Source organism: Embiotoca jacksoni, unplaced genomic scaffold, assembly GCF_022577435.1.
Source record: "Embiotoca jacksoni isolate LCO1_2020_lvr unplaced genomic scaffold, fEmbJac1.0.p SCAF_3, whole genome shotgun sequence".
In the NCBI taxonomy this organism is placed as follows: Eukaryota; Metazoa; Chordata; class Actinopteri; family Embiotocidae; genus Embiotoca; species Embiotoca jacksoni.
The window spans coordinates 24,749,297-24,765,645 of record NW_027185381.1 but is presented as its reverse complement, the minus strand read 5'-3'; the positions used below and the strand labels follow the sequence as shown (position 1 = coordinate 24,765,645).

The 16,349-nt window shown below is 45.3% G+C and overlaps 1 protein-coding gene across 3 annotated transcripts in view; it reads right to left on the bottom strand.

The window, feature by feature from the left end:
- ppfibp2b (PPFIA binding protein 2b) overlaps positions 1–16,349 on the bottom strand; it is a 75,586-nt gene that overhangs the window by 19,779 nt on the left and 39,458 nt on the right. For 2 of the 3 annotated variants that reach the window (XM_069162250.1, XM_069162251.1), the window contains exons 6-9: positions 10,134–10,286; positions 3,136–3,369; positions 2,112–2,204; positions 135–263 (exon numbers count right to left, since the gene is read on the bottom strand). In XM_069162250.1, coding sequence (XP_069018351.1) covers positions 135–263; positions 2,112–2,204; positions 3,136–3,369; positions 10,134–10,286 — 609 coding nt within the window. The remainder of the gene's footprint in view (positions 1–134; positions 264–2,111; positions 2,205–3,135; positions 3,370–10,133; positions 10,287–16,349) is intronic. The other variant, XM_069162252.1, reaches the window with a different exon arrangement.

The following is a 16,349-nucleotide window of genomic DNA, read 5'->3' as shown; positions in this document are numbered from 1 at the left end:
AGTGCGGGTTTGAGGAGGAACTGAAAGGAGGGCAGAGGTTTTAGAAAAAAAAAAGAAAACCGACACGGACGGGCGACACGGCGGTAAGAGCAGGAGAGAGAGGAAGAAGGGGAAACAGGAAGTGGGAGAGGCACCTGTGCGCCGCGCCAGCGCTCCTCCCAGTGCTGCTTCTCCAGCTGTGTGTGCTCCACAGTCAGCTTGAGGCTGGACAGCTGGGTCATGAGCGACTGGTAACACACATGGAGAGAGTAAGAGATGGAGAGCTGGAGAGAGAAGAGGCAGGAAGAGGGGGGGCGGTCGATGATCGAGAGATGTGGAGAGGAAGAGGAGCGAGTCGCAGAGGAAAAAGGGGTTAATGGAGAGGAAGATGCAGAGCGTGGAGGAGGGGAGAGGAAGAGAGAGGAGGAAGGAAGCAGTGTAAGCACAGAGGGAAAAAAAAGAAAAGCAGTTTGACTTCCTTCAAAGTTTAACCAATGAACCAACAACGTGTTAGGAGGCGGACGCTGAAAGGAAATTAATATCTATGAATTCAACGTTAAATTGTGTTTATATTTCAAGGTGAGATGTAGAAAAAAAATAATATGTCAGGTTAACGCGGAAGGAAATGTTTATAAATCAATACAAATCGGTCGTTGATTCGATTATTTAATTCGGCGTTGGGAAAAATGTAAAATTTGACAGAAAAGTTGAGCATTTAAACGGTTAAATCAGTAAGCGAGGCGTCTGTTTGTGTTACTAATAAACTGAAGGTGAGGGAAGTTCACGGTGAATTATTTTTAAAATCACATTTGTATCATGACAAAGGCGTCTCTTCTTTCCTCGCTGCATGTTTCTCTAATTAGCCACTTTATCACCCTCTGCTGTGACAATGTGACACACACACACACACACACACACACACACACACACACACACACACACACACACACACACACACACACACACACACACACACACACACACACACTTGTGTGTCAGCTGCAGGCCAACGCTGGAGTGTAACCAGCTCACTGCCTTTTTAAATTTGTCTCACTTCAACTCGTGGAATTATTTACGATGTTGTTCTGCTGCGTGTAATGATCTCTACTTTCAAACAGCTGTTCTGCACATCGCAACGATGTAGTATATTGAGTTATTTTTTTTATTATTCTTTTGGGGGGGGGGGGGGGGGACACTACGCCCCACCCACTGGTAGCGGAAACCTGTCTGTCAAACAGACACGCCCCCAAAATGCGTCTTTTTTGTTGTTTAATTCCTAATTAATGACGGGATTATTTCCAGAAGGGCCGCCAGTAAACTAATAAGAAGGAGTGACTTTAGCTAACAACACCGAGATAACATTTGAAAAACATTTATTGACTTTGTATTTCATGAGAGAAGTTGAATGGAAGTCTATGGAACCGGAGGCTTTTTTTTTTTTTTTTTGGAGCCGACCTCTAGTGGCCCTCGGTGGTATTGCAGCTTAAGGCACTTCTGCATCGGACACATTTTTCCGACTCCGAACACTTTTAAATGCGGTCAATGGTCGCTGCAGAAAACCCACTGTCAGCTGGTTATTTAAAGGAATAGTCTAACTAGCGCGGTTAGCTTAGTTTAAGACTTGAATTAGGCGGAACAGCGAGCCTGGATTTGTCCAAGCTCCGCCCACCACCACCTCTTGCTCCCAAAATGAACACGCCACATCTTGTGTTTTTATTCTGTACAAACGGTAATTAAAATACTACATTTTGTGGTTTTAGGGGCTATTTATTGGTCTTGAAATATTTGCCCGGCAACCTTGGTTTTGTCAGTTTGATTGCAGCAGCTCCGTCGTCCACCGGGTGCTCTTTCCAGATTCACTATATGAAACCTGTAGTTCGACTCGTGCCAGCGCTGCTTACGGTCACATTACTTGTTAAGCTCTGTTAGAAATCTGATGGAACGAGACCACGTAAACGCCGCAGCTGCATTTCATTTTGATGTTTCTAACAGCACCACAGTGCCACTTTTCCACCCGTATACCCCTCCGGGATCTGTAACACTAATACAAAGCCGATATTTATTCCTTATTCTACAGCTGTTCCTCGTAAAACGCACGAGTGCGCTTGCATGTTTGGTTTTTTAACAAGTACCTTGGTAGCTCTTAGTTTCCTCTCATACTGGTTCTTCTCTCCCTCCAGTTCCTCCACTTTGTTCTTCAGCTGCGTAACTTCTTGAACCAAATCCTGCAGAACAAAAACCCCAAAAACACACGGCATCGTTTAGTTCGTTAAAAGCCAACGTTTTATGTAAATGTCAGAATCAACAGCGGGTTTGTCTACGTCACTGGGATCTGTGCATGCCAGCGTATAAACGGGAGGGTATTCAAACATCAGGTTTCACATTCAGCGCAGCTACAAAAGGTCTCCGGGGCCGGACAGCACAGCGGTTAAAGACGGAAACACGATCCTCCTGAAACAGACACCACAACGTGCAGTTATCCATAACCAGGAAAGGATGAACCCCAGAACTGGACTGAAAGACGTCCGGGCTGCGCGTCGCCACTCGTCCGAGGGAAACCCTGCACGGTAATGTAGGAAGTATTCAACGACCCATCCACCTGGTCAGTGAAGGAGGAAGCCGACACGTAACCTTTTGTTAGTAAATGGAGGAACCAGCGTCATGCAAGCGAACCACATCAAATCAAGTAAAAAAAAAAACGATGCTGGTCCGAAACATCCTGAAAAAAAATGCTCTAAATGTTTCAAATACTTGAGGAGTTAGACGGAGAAGGATTCCTGAGCATGGGGCGCTGCATGTCGCACCGCTCCGAGCTTTCCCGAGGGGGTCGATAACTCCTCAAATGTATGCAAGCATTTGGAAAATCAAAACAATTAAAAAAAAAAAAAAAGTTTCCATTTCTGCAAGAACCAGAGCAGAGCATGACACCTCCTCCCCCCCCCCCACCCCAAGCATCCTGTAGGAAACATGCAGACACACCGCAGACACACTCCAAAGAGAGGTTGTTAGCTCGATTTCTGTGGAAAATTCCAAATACCGGGTGGTGTGTGCGTGGACTGGTTAGAAGGGAGGAGGAGGAGGAGGAGGAGGAGGAGAAGAGGAGGAATATGATGGGGAAGGAGGGGAAGATGAGTTCATCCATCAAGGCTTCCCTACGTGTACAGTCTGTCCTCCGTTGCGTTTCCGGACGTCAGAGCCAGACAGGCTCAGGTCGGAGCCGGCCGGCCCGACTCGAGGGCCGCGGCCCTGGGCTCGGCCGCATGCGGGCTCCCCCTGCTGGGCCGCCGCCTCCTTCTCCTCCAGGGCCCGTTTCTCCTGGATGCGAGTGCTGATCTCCTCCTGAAACTTGCACATCTGCTCCTGGAGCTCGCTGATGAGATTTACCACACACTGGGAGGGAAAAGGGAGGGGGGGGGTGAGGGGTGAGACAAATGGAGGGTGGCAGGAGAGGTGAGATGAAAAAGGAAGAGAAGAGGAATAAATGAAGGTCAGTGGAGAGGAAGAGGAAGAGGAGAGGAGAGGAGAGGAGAGGAGAGGAGAGGAGAGGAGAGGAGAGGAGAGGAGAGGAGAGGAGAGGAGAGGAGAGGAGAGGCAGACATGAACTTATTTGTTAATCAAGTCAGATGGGAAATGGATGTTGCCTTTTCTTGATCGCTGTCGGCTGTTACAGTGAAAACGCGTTAAAGAAAACATCTGACCAAGTAAAAAAAAAAACATTATTTATTAGCAGCAAAACACAGAAAAGACCAAATAAAATTGCAAGAATCCCCCCCAAAAAATGTCCAGATTAAGGAGAGAAAACAACACAATCAGCAGCACAAATAACAAGAAATCCATGACACACCGCTGAGGAACCCGAATGCAACTTCCCCCGCGAACATAAATTGTTTTGTGGTGATCCGACGTCGACCTCCTCGTAGAGAATGAGTCAGTGTTTGGGCGGTGAAACGGATGTAAGGCGAGGCGTCACGCCTCACCGTCTCACATTGTTGAAATAGTGTGAGAAATAGATACGAATACGCAAACTGAAAACACACACACACACACACACACACACACTCACACACACACACACACACACTCCGAGTCTTTCTGCCCCACTTCTCCATGTGACGATGACTTGACGGGGGAAATGAGCGGTGAGTTTACTCGCAGGTTATTCGGAGGTCAGTCGAGGAAGCTGTCGGTCCGGTGGAGTTTTGGAGAGGAGCGGCGGAGACGCAAATCCCTTGAGTCAGCAGAAATAGGAGCGGGGGAGGGAGGAGGCAGAGGGGGGTGGGGGGGGCCTGGTTTCGAGATGGGTCGTGTTTTCTTAATCTTAACGGGTCACAGTCCAATTAAATCAAAAGTCCAAAGGTCCCCAAAATGACAACTTCGTCTTACGGGGCTTTGCAGGTCTGATGGCGTATTAAAACCATCTGGTGTCGGCACCTGGAAAGAGTTTGGAAAAAGTGGCGGGCGCTTTCAAAACCATCGGCATATCGTCGTCTGTCCAGCCCGATGCCGCGTCCCTCAGTCCACTGGAGGTGCACCATGGCGGTGTAATGTCTTCTGAGACCTCAAGAGAGGGGGAGGGGCGCGTCTGTTTGATTGACAGATCTGCGGCGCGGTCAGTTTTCCACTACCCGGGCCCGATGCAGCGTCAGTATCGAAAGATTTCTAGCCGGCATTCACATTATCTTCCTTTTCGAAACTGCGGGGGGGTTTTTTTTTTTTTTGCACAGTGCCAACATGGAGAACATTTGAGGAGTTCATCATATTACTGTACATGTAGACGTGAAAATAATTAGCAGAAAACACGGCGGGAACCGAGCTCTATTAGTTGGACTTCAAAGCTTTTCCGGGGTCGGCCGCTAAACTTACTTTACATACTGATTATCGCTCTCGTGCGCGGGCTTAGTTTCATCTCGCGTACGCGTGGCATTCATTTGCGAGGATGTGCATAATCAGCGCTCCAAAAGAAGGCAGGTCACAGGAGAGCGTTTGAATTACAAATTGTACGCGCAATCGTGTTGTGGAAAGCGGTGTTTGCAATTCGTAATGGATTCTCTTTTTGTTGACGTGCTCTTCCTCAGCGGCTGCTATCAGGTTATTACAGCTGCTAAAAGGCCCCGTAAGAATTGCAAATGGGTGGCATACGGGCTTTTAAACCGGTCTTGTAAAAGTAATAGACCCACCCTGAGCACCTGTATAAGGTGCAGCCAAGTCTGGTCGCAGCAGAAAACAGGACCGGGACCCCGAAATTTAGACAGAAGACGCTGGTGAAAGACAGAGGACAAAGAACACGTACGATCTCGTTTTTTTTGGTTTTTGCTTTATTGCAAATAAAGGGGTCTAAAAACTCCCAGCTGGAAACCTCGTCATCTAAAAAGCGCATTCCTGAAAAGCCGTCCCTATCTCGAGGTGTTCGTCAGACGGCGGCGGATTTGCGTGTCGGTGTCGTCGTGGTTTCCTGAGGTGAAAGTGCTTCGGCCCCCAGGAACGCTCTGAGTGGATGCCGGCCATTCCTCCCGCCAGCCAACCGGAGCCTCGCAGCTGTTACTAACCGCACGCACACGCACACGCACACGCACACACACACGCACACGCACACGCACACGCACACACACACACACACACACACACATGCCCCGACTTCCCTGACAAAAATCGTAACACGACCAAAGCAAAAAAAAAAAAAACAACAACTCCACAGCTGTAACATCGGATATGTCGGATTTGGACGGGAGCGTCTCGGTATCTCGCGACTAAACAAACTGGGCGTCAACCTGTCAGCGTCGGAACGGCTCGGTCGGAGACGCCGAGATTTACAGTTCAAGAGAAGCGGCCTCGTGATTTCCCCGAACCGGCGTGAAAGTCAAGTGCTTGCTCTTTCTCCCCTGAACGAGCCGCCGGGGAAGCGCCCTCGAGCCCCGACGCATGACAGCGGATGTGCTAAATGCCTGTAACAGTACGCCTGTAGAAAAGAAGCAGTACTCGGGGATGCACCGCAGCTACCGCACCAGGTCCGCCTTCGCGTCCGGGACAGTTCAGCCTCGGGTTTTTAGCCGCGCCGGCGGCGTGGGGTGGCTGCGTGTTCTCCCACTTTGATCGAGCTTTAAAATATACCAACAACGAGGCTGCTTGATATCATTTTGCACGTTTGCAGACGTCTTCGTGAAGCACCGCATTTGTAATTTTTTGGCATCGTTCTTACTTTTTCTAAATAATTCATGAAATTATAGGGGGTGAAAAAAAGTCAAGACGCTGGACAGGAACGGGACTCCTCAGGTGACCTGAGTATTCGGAGAGATGTTAAGGTGAACGATCTCCGTTTTAAACAAACTGAGGTGCTCTGAAATGAGAACAAAAGGTAACTCATTTTTACTTCCCTGGTTTAACTTTGGCACCGAAAACCTTGCCGACAATTGTCCTTGGGCAACGAAGGACATTTCGGGGGCTTAATTTCCTAAATTCCCCCCCCCCCCATACCCCTCTCTCCTCCCTCCCTCGCCCCCCCCCCCCCCCCCCCCTTCCTAAATCAGACGTGGCCGACAGTTGAAAACGTCCTGCAGGATTTGCGGTGTGCGTTTCCTTTTGCATGTTCACTTTGTGTGTGTGAGCGCCTCAAAGGACAGAAAACAATATTTCCCCGGCACATCCTGTCATGTTTTATCTCTCCGTCTGTCCGTCCGTGTCTTTCATCTCTTCATTTTCTCTCTCTCTCTCTCTCACTCTTTTCATCCCCTGCTCCTCACTGCTTCCTCCTGGCTGTCTACTTCCGCTGATGCTTATCACGCTCCATCCATCCATCCATCCATCCATCCATCCGTGTGTGTGTGTGTGCGTGTGTGTGTGCGTGTGTGTGTGTGCGTGTGTGTGTGTGTGCGTGTGTGCGTGCATGTGTGTGTGTGTGTGTGTGTGCGTGCATGCATGCAGAGTACGGGCCCCTGCATGTCAAAAATGCTGTATCGTGTTTATTCAATCAAAGCACGGTCCCGAATGCCTTGTGATAGCGTTTTACACACACACACACACACACACACACACACACACACACACACACACACACACGGGGGCGGGGGGGCGAACCGCAAGAGCAGCTTCGGTATCTATCGGTGCCAGTGGGGAGCAGCTGGGTGTCACAATGAAGCAGAGTTCACACAAAGAAACCAGTGAAGACAAGCGAAGACTGCTCAACCCGGACTCGGCCGAAGTGCGCGCGTACGTACGTGCGCGCCGATATTTTACGTATTCTGTCGGCGAGAAATGAAACGCGTGAACTGCGAGCTGCGATTTGCTGCTGACCCGAACTGAAAGCGCTAAATTAGAAAACACGCCGCACCCCTTTCGCAATAAAAAAAAAAAAAAAAATAAATAAAAAATGAAAGTATCTGAACGGGTCGTTATGACTGCTGTTTTTTTACATCCTCACTCAGAGAACCGAGGTTACAACGTAACCACACGCTGCGGATGCGATGCACGTTGTGAGACAAATGTTACAGTTCGAATGAGCAAGATTATTGAGGCTTATGATTTTATTTTATTTGTACTTTTTCCAGATTTTTTTGAATATTCTTAAAAGGTTTCTTAAAAAACATAATATTTATAAGGAGATTACAAGGACGAAATATATTTTGAAGGCCTTCAAAATAAAAGAAGGCATTCCGTTTCAAGCGATGCGTCGGACTTCACTCGACGCTCCGAATGTCTACATGAGTTTTTTTTGTTTTTTTTAAGGTGGATATTTTTTTTCGGAGCGTGAACGTTACAGTTTGGTGTCAACCGTCGTCTGCGGGGTGTTGTTGAAACTGTCTGGAGAGACCGTTTGATGTGTTCTGGCTTGTTTCAGAGGCTTCAACGCCGAAGCTTGTATCTCATCCAGACACATTTCGTTATAACCTCTGCCAGTGAAGTGGGGTGGGGTGGGAAGAGAAAGAGGGAGGGAGGGGGGGGGGCGGGGGGCATGTTTCCACTGTTTGATCCTTCATCTACTGATTAGACTGCTGTATGATTTTCACTTAATGATGGCAAAGAGCAGTGTGTTTGATTTGCTGATTGGCTTATTGGGGAAAACCAAACCCGAAAGACGACAACTGTACGACAACTTTTTCCATGATTGCAGTCTTGAAAAAAGGAACTAACACTTTGTGTTTCTAGTGAAAGCTGAGACCGTTTTTGTTTTGTTTTGTTTTGTTTTTTTGCCGGTGCTACGCACGGCCTGAAGAACCAGATGGTTTTGCATTGAAAATGCAGTTTTCTTCCCCGGCAGTCTGAGCTCGTTCAGGGTCTTCGTCAAGTCTGCGTGACGCTTCTCTCTCTGCAAATACTCAAACACAAGCTTTCGTGGAGTGCCACCTTTCTTCTTTCTTTTTTTTTCTCTGATAACTGATTCGATTTTTACACAAGAGCCTCATTTTTGTCCGTCAAGAAACCATAAGATATATTTTCTTCCGTGAATGTGCCAAAAAAAAACTGAAATATCCCTTCATTAACTTCACCAACATCCAGCTTGACAAATTGAAACGTTGACTTTTGGGCTAAGATGTAAAAGTCGTGAGGTTAAAATGCTCAAATTTAGAGGAGGTTTTGAAAAAAAAAACAAAAAAAAAACTCCAACCATTAAACACATCATATCTACGTTGGATTATTCACTTTAGTTAGTGTACAGTGTTGGATTCCTGCACAGTCTAGACCCGGTGTGGATTAGCTGTTGCCGCTATAATGACCAGCTGACAACCCCGAGGCTGATAACAGATCTGTGAATAGACCCGGTTAACATCAAACACACATTCCACCAATCACACTCCCCCATTAGTGCGATCATCTGCCACCAGCCAACAGGTGAGTTCGCACCAACTAGACAAAAGGTGGTGGTGGGGGGGGGAATTGTGTACGCACTTGTATTTCAATACATACATTAATACAAGAACATTTGTTCCTGGCAACGACCCTCTGGGAGAAATCTACCGTGTGTTTTCTAGCGGTAGCCTCTTTATAAAAAGGCTGGCATTAAAAATGTTACAAGATACAAACAAAAGACGTCCACATGTTCAAAATCCAAAGAACAAAAAGTACCTCTTGTTCAAAATCTAACCTCTGAAGAACCACAGCTTAAAAACCACGTCATCACCATAGTAAAACCTCAGCAAAAATAAAAGTTAGATGCAAGCCAGAATAGTTTGAACATTTTGTGAATCAGCCATTTTTCTTCCCCACCCCTCCCCCCCACCCCTCCCTCTCCAAAAAAAAAAAAAAAATCCTGAAGGGTTGTGTCTAGAGAACCGGCAATTTTGGTTAGCGTCGTGGCGGATTGCTGGGACCACAGTAAGGCAGCGGTGAACGACTTAAACCTTGGAAACCAAACAAAACAACCGACATGGGCGACATGTTGACGAACGCCCAAGAAGAACCCTCTTGGCGGAGTGTTTCCCGTTAGCATTCGCTAATTCGCACTACGCACACCGCTGAGACTGATGGAAACTTTTATAATTTTTTTTTTTTTTTTTTTTGGAAGAAAAATAAACTATTTGCCAATAATGTTTTTAATCTGTTGATAAAACCAGATAAAACAAAAAAAACCAAAATCAAAGACGGCGCCGGACCGTCGTTACTACTTAGCGGCCAATGCGGCTAGAAATTTAAGAAACTTTTCAAAAACAAAAGCTTTTTCTGGCTTATTTACTTGACTTGATACCTGATAAATCAAGTTACGTAATCACACCGACGTGGAAATATTGTCAACACTGCCAATGAAAGCCCGATTAGACATCCTTAATCTCTCCTGTCAAGTTGGGTTAAATAGGCATAAACAGCATTAAACCGTCTGTTGTGTGATACTCAGGTTTTTCAAAGAAAACCAGGGGAAAAACATTTTTGATATTTTTTTTTTCTTGCAGGTTGTGCAGATTTATCCTCCTTTTTTTATTCAGCATTACGGTACATCAATAGCACATATGCAAATTTGGAGGGGGGAACTTTTTTCATTCGGGCAAATGCAGCCGGCATCATTTATAACTGTTAATCCCGACATCAAAGAAGCATCAGTCAGTTCTCACATCTTTGTGAATGAGCTGAGGAGCGTTAGCTCAGCGACGCGCGCACACACACCCACACACACACACACACACACACACACACACACACACACACACTGGTTTGTTGACTTTTCGTACCTCTGCTTTGTCCTGCTCAGCGTCCGCCGGGTCCTGCTGGTGCGCGTCGTCGCCGTGCGTCTCCTCCATGCCGACCAGCTTCAGTTTGAGGTAGGACACCTCGTCCATCAGGTCCAGCTTCTGGGTCTCCAGATAGGTCCGGCTCATCAGCTCCTGTGACACACACACACATTAAAAAAAAAAAAAAAAAAAAACAGTAAGTAAGATCCAAATAACGCTCGAACAGCTTTTAAAAAAAAAAAAATCAAAACAGACAGAAACATTTTAAAAAACGCACACATATCGGAGGTCGATGGAGTGAGAATGAAGCATGCTTTACACCGACCCGGCACAATGTTCTTCCCACACTACACAGAGCAGGCTGTCCGGCCCGAAGGGGGGCCCAGACCCCACGATGCTAAATATACACAGTCACACACAATCACACACACAATCACACACACAGACAGACACACACACACACACACACACACACACACAGGCGTTTCTGCGGACTCTATTAATATATCCCTGTGCTCCTTTGGTATGGGAGCGGAGAAAAAGAAAGCATGTCTGAAAGAGAGAGAGAAGTGAAATCCACTGGACGTCTCCTCGCCCCAACTCTCGGTCAGCTTTCACTTCCTCATCGGAACGACTCCTAATTCCTCATTTTGCTGAACTTGAGTGACTCTGAACGGTTGTTTTAAGACTCCCGTCTTCCCGAGTAGAAATGGAAAAGAGAAAAAACATGAACCTGCGAGCGAGTTTCGCGTCGCTCTAGTTTGATCAAATTAGGTTTCAGGTGGTGATTTTATAACTCAAAATACTGATTACAGCTTCATTTATTCAGCTGAAATAAACAGACTTTCTGGATCTTTTTGAATCCCAGGCAGAGTTAAAAATGGTGTGTCATGAAGGGAAAAAACAGATGGGAAGCTCGTTAGTAAAGTTGCAACGGTGACTTGATTAATCGGCAGCTATTTTAATAATCAATTATTCTTTTTTTTTAATGTAGAATGACCCTTTAATCCTCCATGATGATAAACTGAGTATATTTATGTTGTGGACTGCTGGTTGGCTTTGGTAAAACAACATTATTATTATATATTTTTTTTTTGCATTGCCGACTAAATTAATGGGGAAAATAATTTGAATTTTTTTTTTTTTTAGTATTGAAATTTGAGTCGTTCAAGTCGTGTGTGGAATCGATGAACTGAAAAAAAACAACAACCCTGATATATACAGAATTTTTAAAAATCTTATTACAGTGCACATTTTTATACGCGCACCTGTTTTTATAAAGCTCTGAATGTACAGGCTTTTTTTTAATTGATATATAGTTGTGTCCTTGAAGATAAAAAAAAAAAAATCAGGATCATCAAAGTTATTTAAATTCGTTCCTCGATGTCCGATCCCTCAGACGAGACGTCAATCGGAGGCGTTTCACCAAAAAAAAACGTACCGACCATCCAAAGACCTGCGTAATCGGTTAATTGCTGATTTCCAAAATGCTCGTAGGTGTAAATCAGAACGTGAATGGTCGTCTGTCTTTCCCTTATGGGCCCTGTGATGATGAGTCAGCTGGAATAGGCTCCGCCCCTCCCCACAATAATATAGGTATCATATATATATATATATATATATATATATATAATAATCGCCATAATAATCATAATACTTATAATAATAATAATAAATACTTTAGAGCGTGTAAGTCGCCTCTCTTTGACCACAGCAGGACACCGCACCGTCCCAAACGGGACCATCACATGGTCGACAAAATTGTGTCAACACCACCGCCACAAAGACAGACAAGCTAAAACCCCCATAATCACTCCCGCTCAACACACACACACACACACACACACACACACACACACACACACACTCACTCTCAGAAAATCTGCTTAGTTATGGCAGCTGACTGTCAGTTTTGTAATCTAACACCAGTGTCACTTAGAGAAGGATAAGCCGCCCCGTCCCCCCCCCCCCCCCCGTCCCCCCCGTCCCCCCCCGCCCCGATCTTCAGAGGTAATTCATCAGAACCCGCTCAGCTTCAGCTGCCCCGCCGTTCGTTAATTGCGAGGAGCGGCACGTGACAAATTATCTGACATCATCTCCTCCTAAAACCGCAGACGTCGTGTCGACATGTTTATCGCCGAGCGTATCCAATACGTGAGTTTCCTATTTAGAAAATTCGGCATAAATGGAGCAACATTAATTTTTGTAAGTTTGCTGGCGGTTTGTAGTTAAGTGGATTTTTTTTTTTTTTTTTTGCAGCGACGTGAAACTAAACCGAACCAGTGAAGTATGTCGCGTGCAAAAGCTTTCACGTTGCACTGAAGTCATTTGAGCCACTGTTAATGGAAAAAAATAAATCAAAAAAAGATCAGTACAAGCTTGAAACAACTCGTCCATAAATGTCGTGCAATCATTGCACGGACGTACAAATACAAACAAAACAGTACGATTTCTGAATTATCTGCTATGAAGTTTCGCATTAACGAGTTATGCAGCTACGTGACGTCTAAACCAGCAAACAAACAAAACGCGGCAGTTGGAAATTTGGTAATTTTTGAGATTGAAAATGCATCAGTGCGTTACGTGTGATATATGTCATAATGGAGTGAATGGAAACCAGAAATGTCCGGCATTATTAAAGAAGAGGGAGGAATTCAAACTGCTGGATTGTTTTCCAAATACGAACGATAAAGAAAAAAAATCTCCCGGTGTTTGATGGATGATGTGGAGTCGGTACATTTTTTTGTAATGAATACATCAAGGCGCGAAGAGATAATGACTCGTGACTGAATTCCCTTATATATATATATATATATATATATATATATATATATATATATATATATATATGTGTGTGTGTGTGTGTGTGTGTGTGTGTGCTGACTAAGGACTATTTCTTACTGGATTAGTTGTGTTTCCCAGAAGCCCCTGCAGCTCTGACACAGCTTGACGTCACATGGCTGGATGGACTCTCTCACACACACACACACACTGTTTTTTTGTTTTTTTGTTTACACATGTGTACATAACATCTCGATTGTGCCCGCTGGAATAATGCTCCCTCACTGTTGCATGTGTGCATCTTCCCCCGGTTTCTTTTTTCTGACGTGACCGAAGGCCTCCTCTTCCTCCTCCTCCTCCTCCTCCTCCTCCTCCTCCTCGGGAGAGATGACGAGAGGGACATTTTTTTTTTGTCTTTTCGGTAATAAAAGACTTAAATATAGTCGGTTATTTCGGCGTGAGAAAGCCGACGAAACGCTCGTCTATTTAAGTCTCGTCGTCTGAGGCCTGTCGCAGCGACGTCACCCGCCGGTTTGCTAGTTCGGAGCGGTTTTGGAGCAGGAAGTGACCATATTTGGACGTGCCGTGGGGGAGGGGCGGAGCGAGCGGTGGATTCTGACTCGGTCTGATTGGATACTACGTCCCGCCCACCGATAGCCGTAACGTGACCGCACCACAGGCCTGTCAATCAAACAGACACGCCCCCCCCCCCCAAAAAAACACGTCTTTTTGAAGATTATTTTCAGATGGACCTCCAGAAAACTAACAAGTAGGAGCGACTTTAACTAACAACACCGAGATAACTCGTGGAGAATTTTTTTACACACTTCGAATTTTGTGAGACTAGTTGAATGGGAGTCTACGGAGACGGAGCCTTTTTTTTAAATTTTTTTTTTAGAGCCAACCTCTAGTGGCACTCGGTGGTATTGCACCGAATAAGGCCTCATTTTTCAGACCGGGAAGCTCCGTCCTACTTTCATATACGGTCAGTAGCGGAAACATCGCAGGCGCTTGCACAAACACCACGCAGTAAATCAGTAACTTTCTAGGATTAGAAGAATTAATCAAACCCGTGAAAAAAATCAAATAAAATCCTGACCGGGACGCTCACAATCTACAAAAAACACACGGAGTGACATCCTGCTGCAGGAGCAGACACGCTGCCACCTTTTAAATCCTTCAAACTTGCCTTTGTAATTACACGTTGAGAAGATTTACAAGGGGACAGATTTGGAAAGTTGTAAAAACTCCAAAACAGAATAGCGCACAGCGCAGCAGACGCAACCTCTTCCCCCCCTCCTCCACCCTCCTCCACCCTCCCAAAAAAACAAACAAAAAAAAAACCCCACAGACAACCGTTATCTTTTCTGCTCCACCTCCGTCTTCCTTCAGCCAAACATCTCGTATCGCATCAGCTGTTTGCCCAGCGGTTGTTAACGGGTGAAAATGCGGGGGCGGAGGGGGGGGGGGGGCGCTCCGGACAAACACCGACGCACAACGGCTGCAAAATCGGTGCAGAGAAAAGCCAATAAAAACTGCTCATAACTTGTCACGAGGGATTGTTAGCTTTAAAGCAAAAAATGCTGACGAGGTGAATAGAATAATAGCGCAATTTCAGATTTTCATTTCAAAGTGGACACGACGGCTCGAGCGCAAAATTGACTTTCACTGTTTCCACTGAAGCTGTTCTTACTGCTGCAGATAGCATTCATTACCGGATTATAAAAAAAAAAAAAAAAAAGACGGCCGGATAAAGGAGGAAAAAAGAAAAAACAAAAAAAGACGTCACAGCCCCGGTGAGGTATTTCTTTTTGGGGCTGCGGCCTTTTCATCCTCCGTGTTGCACAACAAGGAGGACAAAGAGGCCGTTGAGGGGCGTCCAAACAGAAGCCCGATTCTCTCCTGCTCCTACACATAAACTGTGGTCCTGTTGTGTCCGGGCCTCGGCGAGAGCGCATGAGCTTGATTCGGTGACGTCAAGCGAAGAACAACTGGAACCGCTTGGAAGACATTTCGTGGTGGCAAAAGACACATTTTTACCCATTTTCCACCTCTCGCGTAAAAAAGTCGCAAAATTACTGTCCAACAGAGCTTTGAGCTAAGTGCTGTAGTCGGCATGCCAACTGGCTCACCGATGGGTCGATTTCATCCCCGTAAATTTACTCTCCCCCTCCAAAAAAAAAGGGACTAATTCAATTGTGGGGGGGTTATTAAGGTGCAGTTTCCAAGGTGTCCACTAGGGGGACGGCGGCAGTCATCTGCAGAATGAGTCTGGCGGCCGAGGTCATGAAAAAAAGAAGTTATTTAATAAAGAGATACTGTGTTTCGGTACTTTGTTGTTCAGGAGAAAGTTACAGAGGAACAGAAATATTTTGTATTTTACTTTTCGGTGCCAGCTTAAAACGGACTGTAACTCGTGTTTGTTTTCCTGACAGCGAATGAAAAAAAATACACAACGGTGGAGAGACACTGAGCGGTGAACAGAAGCAGAACTGTAGAAGAGATTTAAATGGGACCTTTTATTGCTTCAAAAATATTTGTCTTGTGACAGCAGAAACTGAACGGTGGGTAGTTTAATTTCCCCCCTTTTTTCTCTTAGTATCTGAATAATAATTACGAATGAAAGGGACTAATCGAAGTTTTTTTTTTTTTTTTTTTTTTTTTTAAGACGTGTGAATGGAGAATTTTGTTTACATTTTCTGACATAAATTCACTGTTTTCACAGTTTTATCTGACTTATCGTCCTCCTTATAGGACTTAAGATACCAATGTACAATACTGTATAACAAACAACCTTTTTCATTTTTGTGATTTCTCATACCCACATTTGCTATTCAGCGCCAAACAATGAAAACAGATGAGTCAGCACTTACAGTTTATATATCTATATATATATATATATATAATCAGGCAGGTTAACAGCCTCATTCTCAGTCAATTTCTCTCAGGTTTTCTTTTTAATGAAGGCTGAAAGAAATGCACAAATATGACTTGACCACCAGTCGCGTGTTCAAGAAAAGATGTCTCACAAAAGCCAAATGTTATATTTCGTATTCTAGTCTGAGCTTTATTTCTTTGATTTGACTTGGAGCAAATCCCTACAGGGCCAATAACAATTTTAGTGAACCAAAAACAGACTCGGCGAAATGTAAAGCCGATATCAGCGCATCAAACCGACAAATGGGACAACGCCGGTAGCAGAACAGCCCGGAGTCTTTATCCCAAATAAAGGTCACCTTGGAGCTCAGTTTGTTGTAACGCTAAACTTTGTCTCATCTCGTAACATTTAGAGAAACGCTGGGTAACGTTGAGCTTTTGACCTGTGAAATCGACTTACTTTGACGAGCGCGTTAAAACCCACCACGCAACCGAGCCGAGGACGAGTCGGAGGAGGTCGGCAGCCTAAAGCCAAGACGGAGTACACTCAATGAAACA